The following is a 13,010-nucleotide window of genomic DNA, read 5'->3' on the forward strand; positions in this document are numbered from 1 at the left end:
GTTTGTGCTCCGCCCCCCACACTTCTGGCTCTAGCTGGAGGGTGTTGATATCCAGGTGAACTGCTCAGAGTCAGCTTTGCTCTCTGGAGAGCTTATTAGCTCCTTCCCGGCCGTGTGTGAGCCCTGTTAACCTGCTGAGCTGCCTTGGGAAACCTGCAGCCATTCAAGTGTGAAACCACTTGTGGGCTTGTTAACCTGAGTGAGCAGAACCTGCTCTTCACAGAGCCCTCCTCAGTGTTTTCTGGATGTGCTTTTGTGGTGTGGCTGTGTTGTGGCATAAGGAACAACTGCACTGTGAGCTTATGGAACTTGGATTGGTGTGTGGAGTTTGAAGGGTAGGTCTCTTACAGAGTTGACAGTGTAAAGAGTGGATAGTGTGGTGGTGAGGACTAGGACAGTGATAGCATTTCGTGTCTTATGGGGCTTTTTGTGGCACAGTAGGAGAGCCCTGTGAACTGCCTGTCTCTGTATATGCCTTGGAACAGCAGTTCCCAAAATACAAACTATGGGTATGCAAGTCATGAGGCCACTGTAGGATATAAAGAAGGTGTTTTAATTGAGACTCTTGAGTATGAAACTGCAGTCAATTTTATTATGCCTGCCATCCCTTTGTCCTTTCATACATGATCACTCATGGACAAAACTTTGGGAACTCTGCTTTAGAGCCCATATCCCAAATGTCTGCACTGTGCTGCTTATGTGGAAAGTGGAGCTATTTTAGGATGTCAGCTGTTACTTGTTTAAAGGAGAAGAGAGAAGCAGCAGAGGGAATAGCAGAGTTGCTGGTGCCAGGTTTGGCACAGAGCTTGGGTAGTTCCGATGCAACAGAGGAGGCAGCCTGTGAGGAAGAGTTTCATGCCTGACCTCAGACTTGAAAGGTCAAAAGAACTTTTAGGATCAGGCAGGTAATTCTCAGGGCTGAACTGGAGTTCAGCTGATGAATATTGACTGTTGGGTTACCTTGAATTCAGCTTGAACTATTAATTCTCTAGAATGAGGCAGCTGCAGCGGTAGAGAGCTTGTCCTACCAAATCAGCCTTTTGGATGGTTCCTAGGGGGGCTCAGCACAGCTCAAAAAGGCTGGAAGTTACAGGAGTCTTGATTGTTGTGTCTCCCATACCCCACCCAGTGCCTTCCAGGCTCCTGCTGCTGCCTGCCACACTCAGGGAGCACTGAGACAGCACACCTGTTCTTTTGCAGGACGTTTGGATATTATCACACTGTGTCCTTCCTAAAGCTGTGGTAGTGACAAAGATGATCCATCATGAAAATGTCCACAGTCAAGTTTTGCCTCTCTTACTTGATGAGTTTAAAGTGCAGAGTATGACTGCAGGAAAACACATGTCCTCATAATTCTGAGCATTCTTGTCTCTTATGGCTTCAGACTTGTGGCCAGGATGGGTTCTGTGCCTAGAACAGGTTTATTCCCCAACTGATAATATCACAGTAATTTCATAGGTAGCTTTATTATCAGGCATTTTTTCTTTATCTAGTTTTATTCTGAGGAGAATGGTCCATCCTATAATAAAACAGAAAATTATTCTCCCCACATAGTTTACCAGAATAAGGTGTTCCAACCCCAAAAATTTTAGAATTCCATTCTTTTTACAAAGCTGTTAGCTGAGGGCAAGCTTCTTGCTTTAAAGGAGCCACTCTTCCTTTAAATCTACCATGCAGACAGTCCAAATATAGAAGTTAAAAATGATTTATAAAAATAGAATTGCAAGTCTTGGAAAGTTAGAGAAAAAATTCTTGCCTCCTGGGTACTGAATAGGTCTTTAAAAACTTTCCATATTTCCAGGAGTGGAAGTGTGAGCTTTGCTTTCCACTGCAGAGTGATTTCTGTGGTGGGGACTGATCCATGGGAACTCCTACTGGAGAAACCTCTGTCTGAACTGTTTGACTCCTGCTTGTGGAACCGTCATTTACTGAGATGGTTTGGTTAATGCAGGCATTGTGTGCTCCTGCCCTAGTTAGAGATGCCTTGGCGTGGCTTTAGGTCAAAGTAGTCATTTCTAGGCACAGGAATTATTTCTAATAGGAATGAGAGAGCCAAAAGGGTAGAAGGGTGAGGGAGACTGGTATTTAATCTCCAAACATGGACTGTTAGTGTCTTTGTACTGTTTTAGAGGTGATGTATGGGCAGCTGTGCTGAAGCTTGGCACCTCCTAGGGCTGATGGAGTCATCTCTCTGGGGAGGGAGGAATAGTGGTGATCTGTTTGGTTCTTCTGACCAGAGCTGGCATATAAAAAAGGCTGTGAAAGTAGTACTTCATGATCTGGGTGAATCTCCTTTGTAATATTTGACAGCCAAGAGGTATAGGAGCAAGGAAGGAATCAAATCAGCACAGAGAAGATGATGTTGACTTCCCTAGGGCACATCTGACTGTAGAGTGATTTTCTGAAGGCTCTCTGGCCTTCTTCCAGCTGGGTTTGAACAGCTCAGAAGAGAACACCAAGTGCTGGGTCGGCCAAGGTGATTGTCTCAGATCTTTCTCGTTAGAGATTTGCCTTAAAAACTTCTTCAGGAAGTGCCTGGGAGGAAGGTTTGAGATTGACAGGAGGGCTTGGCATGCACAGAACCCACAGATTCATTTTTTTCATGCACGAGGAAGAGGACTATGTTTTTTGTGCCACGTGGCCTAAACCTCTGGCCTCACATTGTAACAGCACATGGGAATCCATCATGTGAACACACATATGGACAAGCCATCTCTGGGACAACAGTGGCTGTGGGAGTAGAGCTGAATCCGGAAACAGATTATTTCTGTGGTTGGTTGATGGGTTTAATCCTAATGTAGCCTGGCTGGAACACTCAGAGTGCTGTGGGCTGTGCAGCTATGGAGTGAATCCAAACAGTGGAGTGGGAGCAGAGATCCAGGTAACAGAGTTCTGTCCCTGGCAGAAGACAGCAGCACATGGGAAGGAAGAGTGTAAAAATGGAGAAAAGTATCCATTGATTCCTCTGTGTTACTCGCTGATACTTTGGGACTCTCCAAGCTAGAAGCCACATGTTTGTCTCATTCTCCGCTGTGGAATTTTTCCCCCCTGTAAAAGTTATCCAAGTGAGCTATAAACACCTGAAATCTTTCAGAATCCACAGTATCCTGTGGCTGCATGTTCTAGAGTTTAAGCACAAACGTGACAGTAAATGATGTTTGCTTCCATGTATGTACTGTTATCGCTGGAAATAAATTACTAAAATGCTTTTAGATTTTGGTGCAGTGAATTTTTGTTAAGCACAAAATATGATTAAGTTCATTTTAATGTTTTGTTTTGGTTTTGTGTTGTTTTGTTTTTTTTTCCCCTTTCATCAAGGGTGCCAAATGCCTGATACTTTGAATTCATGGTTTCTGGTAGCCCAGCTTCATGTCTGGTAAGTGAAAAACAAAATAGTAATACAATTATTTTCAAAAAAAGGAGTTGTATACAACTTAATGTGTGAAAAAGTAGAGCCTTCTATCCATGGTTGATAATGGAGGTTGTGTTCATTTTACTGGTGACTGAATTTCAGCAGTTTTCTCCTGAAGAACAAAACGTCCCATAGAGAAGTGACATCTCTTACATCTCAAAATTCCTCACTAGTGGAATGATCTTTGCCATGAGTTTTTCTAAAAGCCTTGCTCAGGCTATGTGGAAAAATCCTACTTGGGTGTTTTGGGAAATTTATGTAAAAGTCATTTAAATTGGGAGAATTGTGGTGATGAGAAGCATTTAACACATTATAGCACTGGCATTTATTCTTTCATTTCTGAAAGGTACGTGCAGGGTGGTGAATGCCAGCTTGGCTGGATGTAAAAATATTTAGCACCTTAAACGTGAAGTTTTTCCCTTTTTCGTTTGAGAAAATAGTAGCCAAAAAAATCAGGTTTTCATCTAGCATTACATACTTATAAAGGTCAGAGGATGCACAGGGGAGTACAGTAATATTTTAAGTGCCAGATCTTTCAGGGAAATGAAGTCCATAGATTTGGGTTCAGGTGTCCAAAGGCTGAAAGGAAGTTTGTACTGAAATAGCTGCACTTAAGGTCCCTTGTTTCCTTGCCTCCTTCTTTTTCCCTTCCCTCCTTTTAATTTCCTGACTCCTCAATATAGTGAAAGATGGGGAAGCTCATTACACTAAAGAGTGAATAAATGAGCAGAATCATTGAAATTATAATCAGTTAATGAAATCAGTGGCACCAAGTAAGGAAGACACTTGAAATCTGCAGTTTATTTATTTCCTACTGTTCCCTGTGGGAAAAAGGCTTTAAAAATTAATTGATCAGCTAATAATTCATATAGGTATTTTGAAAACTAGTGCAATAAATGTTAAAAAACAGACTGTTTGTAAGTATCTGGGAAAACAAAGAGAGTTAAGATGAATCTGCAGGGAACACACTTTTTGTCTTGATTTCTCATTGACAGGACAATATATCCTGTGATTAATATATAGCATCAAATTGAAGATTAATTATAAAAATAAACAAGAGAACTTTGACAGAGATTAAACTGGTATAGGATAGGCACACTATCCTATCCCAACAAATCTACACTGGCTTCTTTTGGAGGTGGCCAAGAGCTGGTGGTGTTATGGAGAGATTTGCTGAGGAGAATTGAAATACTCTTACATGTGAGATATGGTGGACAGCTTGACAGCAATATCCTGCACAAGCAGGAAAATCCCTCTGCTTCATTGTGACAGCAGTGAAAATTCAAGTGTGGAGGTTAGCACAAGATGTTAATTTTTCTATGAGCCTGGTTTCTCTGTGTTCCTGGCAGCTTCTCCTAAGGAGCATCATCATTCTGTACCACAAATAAGAGATCTGGTTTGATATTCCAGGACATAGAGAAGCCTGTGACAGGCCTGCTCACCACCTGGATCGTTTGGAAATGCTGTAGGCTTTGCTTGTGATGAGATCAGTGACCAGCATCCTGCCATGACATACTTTCCTTACCCAGGCAGGTTTATTGCTGTGTTCTCTGGGATTCTTTTCCTTTAGGCAGTTTGACCTCAGAAAAGTGGGAGCAGGAGCTTCTGCTAGCTTTGACAAGGTCAAGGACATCTGACCCCTGTCTGAAGGCTCCAGTTCTCTGTCTTTCCTGCTGGACCGTTTGCCTCAGGGGCTAGAAATCTTCCTGATCTAATGGCAATAAACCTGACAGGAGATTCTGATCACCATCTGCTCCTGTTCCCCCCTAGCAGAGCAGTCTGCATGACTTTATTATGTGCTTACTTCTTACTGTCTTCCTTCTTCAGCAGCTTAGTTTCAACTGATTTAGAGTGTTTTCTGGGGCCAGAGAAGATGAGAATTTTCCCTTCTTTGGTAAACTTTATCTCCTTTTCTTACTGTTGCCATTGCCCAACATATTTTAGTCAATTTTTCCATGCTTTTTGCATCCCAGCTTTTACAGACTTAAGGTGCTTGTCAGGGCACATTGTTGTGTTATACATTCTGGTGGGTTCTCTTTGAATCTTTGGCCCTTACTTCTTCTTGTCTGTGAATAGAATGTTCCTACTGACCCCACTCAAAAATAGAGGAATTCAGGCTCTCATGTTTAGCCTCTGCTTTTGCAAACTTCTTTCAAGATAATGTTCCTTTAGAAACACTCCAGTGCCTTCCAATGCAGTGCTAAAATGATGCTTTAAAAAGTCAACCCATCAATATTACTTAGAAAACCAACCCATGATTATTCTTTGCTGAGTATCATGTTTTTGTAGGCTAATTCTGTTACTTCACACCTCTGATGTGAGGAGGACTCGTGATTTATATTTAGAAATCCAGACCTTTAGAAAAGCTCTTTTTTTCTTCTTCTGGGTTTGCATTTTTGCATACATCTAAATGGAGTATTGACTGAATCCAGTGAATGAGTCCATGAATTGAGCTGCTACCAAACCACCAAAGAAATTACTTGGGTGACTGCTGAGGAATGTCTTGGTTCAGTATTTGTCATGTAGATACCTAGAGCTCCCTTCATATTTTCACCAGACCAAGCATGGTGACATCTCTGAAGTATTTAGGATCAAATAGAGTGATGCTACAATTCCTGTTCTGAAATACTCTGAGATTGTTGCAAAAGTTCATCTAAGCATTGTTTTTCTGAAGGAAAACTACACTTAGGAAGGTTTTGATCAGCCTGAGGAAGTCCAGAGGAGAATAAGAGCCACCAAGTGTATGTAGAAAACAGTTCCTGCAGGAAAAGATTTGTCTGATTTGCACAGGGAATCCTCAGGATACAGTACCATTTTGAAATGTGGTGCTTCAGAAGAAAGGGAATAAACTCTGTTTTATGTCTTAATTGCATCAGAATACTTTTGCTTGAGAGAGATTTTAAGAACAAGTTTATTTGAAATGTCTCCAGCATTTAGCTGATCCTGCCTTAACATGAGGGAATGGGCTACAACAGCCTAAACAAAGGCCTCAGGGGAGAGGAGGTTGCACAGCCAGGCTGGGTTTTGTCTGCTGGACAGAGAGTGTCTGCTGGTGGGGAGCTGGCCAGGCTGGAGCACAGGAGAACATGCAAACCTAATTAGGATCTGTTCAGAATTCTGCTGGTAATCATTGTTCACTGAAGTGTAATGTCACAACAGAACTGATGTAAAAAGTCAGTTCAGGTGTCTACTGCCATCTCCCAACCTGGTAGCTGTTCATGAGTGGGTTAAACAGAATAAAAAGCCTTCCAAAAAGGCTGTTGATACTTGTGTTGTTAAGCCAGAGTAGTTTCTTTGAACAGCTATAGCATAGCTGCAGAAATAGCTGCTCTGGAGCAACTCAGGAAGCAGGAATGAGAGGCCAGGTACAAGAAGGTCTTAGTGGGCTTTACCTTAGTGGGCTCATCACACCTTGATGCCTGGCACAGGACACCTCACAGCTCAGGCCAGTCTGGCACTTTGGGAACACTGACAGAAGTAGTTGTAGCAGAGATTGTTTTAAGAAACTGCAGCATCTCAGCTGACATGGGTTGAGTTACAGATGCTCCTGATCCTTTTCAGTTATCCTTTCGTATAATTTTCTTCGAAAATAATCTCTCTGCATAACTTAAATACAGCAAAAATTATCCAACCCTAGTTGGATAATAAACAACTAGTGTGAGGTAGACAGCTTTCAAAAGATAGTTTGGAGTAATTTTCCTTTCAGGGTTTGATGAAGATGAGTCAGTATTTGACTAAACTACAGAGAAAGTGATGTTTCTGTGCAGAGAAATGATGAAATGTTTCACACCATTGTGATCTAGTTAAGGGGTTTATAGACTTTTAAGAGTCTTTATCACCTATCTTTATCACCTGCTGTCTTACCTCAGACAGCAGGTTGAGTAACAAATTACCAAACTTTCAAATAAGCTGCAAAATTCCATGATCTCACTCGTGGTGCTGCAGAAACAGCTTTTTGACAGCACTGTGCATCCAAACACAGAGCTCCCTTTTAGGGTCCATGAGTAGCAGGTTTTCCTCTGCACACCAGTCTGGTCCAGCTCATCACTGACCAGTTGTTGCCTGTTGGTCTCTGCACTGCTCTCTCCTCCTGCTTCTCCACCACTGGAGGCACACAGGATAAGGATACTATATGCACTATGCTCAGGGAGAGCTTTTATTGCCCTTGAGTTTTTCACCCCTGAGTTCAGCTATTCAGCAAGAGAAGCATAAAAATGCTTTTCTTAGTGCAAAATTAGTCTTTTAAACTGAGTCTTTTTCTCTTTGACTTGTTAAGAGTAAGATTTTTCAATTCAGTAATTCGCTTCTTTGTACAGTTCAATTATGTAAATGCACAAGGGGAACAAAGGTTTTGAAACTGGTAGAAGTAAACAAAGTTCTAAGCTCTTTTTGCATTTGTTATGTGGAAGGTCTGGTACCTGGACAGCTGTTATCTGACAGCTGTTCTCTGACCACTGTTTGAAAAGAAAGTTCTGTCATCCTTCTGTGAGAAAATGAGGATTTGGTTTTGGTACCATCTTAATTGCTTTTGTGGGATAGTGTTTCTGACTAACAAGAAGAATAGAGGACTGCTGCATGTTTTGCTGCCTTCAGTTTTTGTCTCTGACTGTCTCTGGCAGTAAGTTTTACTTCTTTCACAGGTTAAAAAATAGTTTTCTTTACTAAGCCATACACAAGTTGGAACCCATAATAAAGATGGACATCTGTCCTTTGACAGGTCATCTCAGCACACTTCAGGTGTTTATGATTTTCCCTGTGGAGGTGGCATTCATGGGTCACCAAATACTTTTAATGCCTGTAGATCTTATATTCACTAAAGAAATTCACCTACTAACAAACAAATAATATTCTTTTCCTTTTAGCTTTCGTAGCACATTCACCATTGTTAGTGTGCACCAGATCCACAGTGTCTTGGTTTTACAGGAGCTGGGAGCAGTTTCCTTCCTAGCATGTCTGTGAAAAGCTGTGGCTTCTCTCAGCTCCAGTGTTTGGGCATCACCTCATCTACTCAGTCAGTCCTGGACAGGCACTTCATTCTTTCAGCACAGGAGTTGCTGAATGAGATAGAGAAGATGGGACAGATGACAGGACTGTTCCCAGCTCAGTGAGGATTCAGCCTGGACTTCAGTTTGTGCTCTTTACAGATGTTTTATAAGGGGCAAAATAAAATGATTGTTTTTATTTTGTAGACAGAACAGCAGCAATGAAGTTCACGTGGTTTTGATGCTTAAAAAAAAAAGTAAAACAATTCAATCTGATATTCTCATTAAGATCTCACAGTGCACTTAAAAACCTCTGAGCCGGTCTTGCATATGGAGGTTTTGCCAGGTGGCTGGACATGTGTCCAAACACCCCTGTAGCTGAAATAATTTAGGACATTGCTAATGTGGATTGGTTGAAGTCTGTAACTTGCTTAAGCTTTCCCAGCTTGGCTAGTTGGGCTCTTCCAGCACTTGAGTGCACCAAACTGAGCTACAGCTGGCTCAGAGCCTGGGATTAGACTAGCCATGTGTTCCTGCTCTAGGGGGTGAGGTGTTCTTAAGGCTGAAGAATTTAGGTTGCAGTAGTGTTTAACTAGATTACAGTACTGTCAACAAGAATAGAGTCTACTGTCACTCTTCCATGGCTGGATTGGCCAAAATCCAGCAGACACCGGTCCTTAGTACAGAATGGAAATGTTTGTGATGGTTTATTGAAAAAAAACCAAAAAACCAGTGTGTATTTTTCTCCTGATCACAAACATAAGAAAAATCACCATAAGAAAAATCTTAAATGAGCTGGAATGTATTTCATTTACTCTCTCTTTTTTTAAAAAAGCCCAGGAGCTCTGACTGGTGTGTGCTCTTGCAGGATGTGCCTGGTGCGGCTGAAGCAGGAGGGCCGCACAGGGAAGTACATGTGCCGCTACATCGTTCACTGCATGTGGGAGGACGTGGAACAGCGTGGGAAGGTGATGGGGGTAAGTCCTCTCTGGTGGTGTTAATCCTGATGGTTCCCATCTTTCAGTGTTTTCTTGGGTTTAAATATCTTAGAAAAATGCCTGAGAATCAACCTTGTTGATTCCTTTGCTAACTTAAGCTGGTACCTGCAGCCCTCACTCCTGACCATTCCCTCAGCTGCTGTATTGAGCCACTGACCTTGTTTCTGAAAGTGCATTGTGGCCTGGATAAAGGTATTGATTGGTCTGAAATTAATTCATTTCCTAAATGAATTGCCATGTGATTGCAGAAAAGGATGCTGCTAGAACAGAATGGGGATAGGAATAAGCAGCTGGGGTAGGGAGGAATTTGACTGGTGCCAAATCTATAGCTACAACTTTAGTAATTCCAGCAGAACTCTGAGCTTTGTCTGTATCTAAAGTGGTAAAATGAAAATTAACCAACAAGGGTTTTTTGTCAGGTTCCTGCACATGACTGTACCTAGTCCTTAGTGTATTTTTCATTTTGGATTCTCATTATACCTGACACAAAAAACAAAAAACCCCAAAAAAACTACCAATATCCCCCCACCCCAAAACAAGAACCTTCTAAGGAGAGAGTAGTTCCAAGGAGAGTTCATTTGCAAGTTTGAAGGAAGAGGAAGGTTGGATCATTCTGGCCTGTTCTGAGGAAGGTTATGGTAGTTGGTGGTAATAGTAATTTCTGTACTTTAAATATGAAAATGTGTTTCTCCAGCCCTGTGTTGGTGATTGCCTGAAGAGAAGGCATTGCAGGGGCAGTGATACAGGTGAGGCTGCCTGTGTTCAGGGCACTTGTGGGAGAACAGGGCTGGCAAAGATCTTCTGTGTTGTCAAAAAGGAAGAGAACTGTTCAGTGATTAAATAGAGGTTAGTCTATGAGAAAAATTAATTACGCTGTTAGAGAAGTGACAGTTTTCATATAGCAGTAATTAATGGCGTATTGTCAAGCTTTAGTTGTCAGTTCTATTAGAGAAGCTGCCAGAGTGTTTCTGGTGGTGCCAGACAGGGGAATTAATCAGTGAGTTAGGATTTGGGATGTGACCACATTAGTAATTCAAGAAGTTTCTCTCTGATTCTTTTGTTTGTATGTGGTTTTAGAAGGTGTTAGTTCTGGTATAACTTCAATTAGTCCTTTAGCAGTAGGGTTTGTTCCTGGTTGTTGGGAATTCCACAGGTTTTCTTTGTTACATGTTGCTTTTAAAGATGACATCCTGTTAATCTTCTTTTGAATTAAATCTAAATTTTTATATCTGAGAATTTTTCTCTATATTAATGTGCTTAGATTAATAAGCCATAATAATACCAGAGTTCCCTCAAATTCCATTGAGGGAACTCTGGTATCTCTTTCTGGTAGGGCAGTGTGAGTGAACCTGACAAATCAGATGTACTGGAGGAAAAGACTGAATGAAAGAGCTTCTGCATTTTTGTCTTCATCCAATGCCTTCCATATCATACTGCTGGTTGATTCTGCTTTCTCTAGGAACTATACACAGCTCAGTTATTTACTCTGGGTGTAAATTTAAGGTTCTTTTTGAAAAGCAAAATCCCCCCCAAACCCTAAACAAACCCCAGCTAAACATGTCACCTTCCAAAGCACCTGAAAGTATCTGTCTGATTCCATGGAGAAAATGAACCTTTGGAACAGAAAATGATTGTCTTTTTCTTTTGACCCTAATTTTGTCTTCCATGAACAAAGTGCAAGCTTGTAGTTTTCTCTGCAGGGTTGGAAGCAGCAGACAGCAAAGAGGAGCAAAGCTGGCTGTTTGCTGCCTTTCCTAGTAATACAGGGCTCCAAACTGAAGGATGCTGCAGGTTAGGCCTGTATTGAGAGCTTTACAGTAAACCTTAGGGGAAAAAAGATAGTGCTTAGAGTCAGTTCTTTCTAAAGGGATGCACAGGGTTTCCTTTTATGCAAACTAAACTATTCCATTGCTGCACAAAATTCCCTGAAGTATAAAAAACCCATCAGTGTCTATATTTTCATCCAGTCTGTACCCTGAAGTGTTCATACATGCATTTTGCAGTAGTATGGTTGCTGTGTGATGCAACTGCAAGAAGCTCTGAAGTTGCTGGAATGCCATTCATTCCCTGCCCTGTCAGGTTAGGCATCTGGTTAGTTTATCCTTGAATTTAAATTGTGCAGTCTTTGTAGGAATGACTGTGCAGTGGAATCTCCAGTCTGCTTAGCTTGCAGTACTGTGATTCCTATAATACACCAGACTGGTGCTAACACAGCCTTTATGTGGCCATAGCAGATACTCAGAGGAAGAACCTGCACATTTCAGGGATTAATCTGCAGTTACACCTGTGTATATTTAGTACAGCTGAGCTGCACAGATGCCCCTTGGTTTAATCAGCCTCCTTGAGTGAGAAGTGAACTCTGAGCAGGCATTGAGGGGGTGAGAGCAGAGTCCACTCTCCTGGGGCTAAATTTGGAAATCAGGGCTATTCTTTTCACTGTAGTCTTAGTGAGGGCTTTCATTATCTTGCAGTAGTTTGTTTTGGTTTGGGTTTTTTTAATCTTTTATTTATTAATGATCATTCAGTCATTATTCATAGTCAGTCCCCTGTGGTGACAGGCTGAGAAAGCTGGGGCTGTTGAGGCTGGAGGAGAGAAGGTTGTGTGGAGACCTTCCAGCACCTGTCCAGAATCTGAAGAGGATACAAGGAAGCCAGAGAGGGACCCTTCCTCAGGAACTGCAGTGCCAGGACAAGGGGGGATGGCTTCACATTGAAAGGGAGGGAATTTAGGTTAGCATACAGAAGGAAGTTTTCCCTGTCAGGGTGGGCAGGCCCTGGCACAGGGTGCCCAGAGAAGCTGTGGCTGCCCCTGCATCCCTGGAAGCATCCAAGGCCAGGCTGGACGGGGCTTGGAGCAACCTGGGCTAGTGGAAGGTGACCCTGCCCATGGCAGGGGGTGGAAGGACATGAGCTTTGAGGTACCTTCAACCCAAAATTTCTAGGATTTTGTTGAGATGAACAAATTTCTTGATCTATTCTGGTAGTATTTATTGTATGTTAGATGAAAATTATCTATGCACTGATGTTTGAAAATGTTACCAGTTCCCTTGCTCCTTATCACTGCTTTATTTTCCTTCATCAGTGCCAGTGATTCTGGCTTCATATCCCACTTCACTCATGCCCCTGAATAGGCAGTTTCTGTTTTTTCCATGCTTGTTCACTCTTCTCCACTCACCTTCCTTCCCTTCACAGAGCTGTACCCTGACTGAAATCTTTCTCACTTCTCACCTTTAGCAATTGCTAAGTTTTGAGTTTTGCTAAGAAGTTTTGGGTGACCAATAAAGGGCAGTTTTCCAAGTTCTACATTTGTTTTATTGATCTTCACCTCTTTATCCCTAATGATTTTTTTAAACTGAAGCTGAGGTAAGGACAGAGGGTTTGTGGCCTGATGGAGGGATATGTGTAACAGCAATTTATTTTCAAGTAATGTAGTACTGCAATCAGTAAATATTCTATCTCCAAAAGAAGGTGGTCAAATGCATCAAGAATAGTAGATAAAAAGAAGATGACATTAATGCCCCTGTGTTGATGCTTTTAAATTTCAGAATCTGATCTTTCTCAGAAGTAAGGTACATGAACTTTACTGAATATGTTCAGAGAACTAAATTATCATCTGCA

General features: G+C 41.8%; 1 protein-coding gene across 2 annotated transcripts in view; it reads left to right on the top strand.

The window, feature by feature from the left end:
* Window positions 1-13,010, top strand: part of UQCC1 (ubiquinol-cytochrome c reductase complex assembly factor 1) — a 46,958-nt gene that overhangs the window by 15,275 nt on the left and 18,673 nt on the right. For both annotated transcript variants that reach the window (XR_015277133.1, XM_023940086.2), the window contains exons 6-7: window positions 3,319-3,376; window positions 9,263-9,371. Coding sequence is in view for 1 of the 2 variants with exons in the window: in XM_023940086.2 (XP_023795854.2) it covers window positions 3,319-3,376; window positions 9,263-9,371 (167 nt within the window). In the remaining variant the exon portion in view is untranslated. The remainder of the gene's footprint in view (window positions 1-3,318; window positions 3,377-9,262; window positions 9,372-13,010) is intronic.

Source organism: Cyanistes caeruleus, chromosome 16 (assembly GCF_971803275.1).
Source record: "Cyanistes caeruleus chromosome 16, bCyaCae1.hap1.1, whole genome shotgun sequence".
NCBI lineage: Eukaryota > Metazoa > Chordata > Aves > Passeriformes > Paridae > Cyanistes > Cyanistes caeruleus.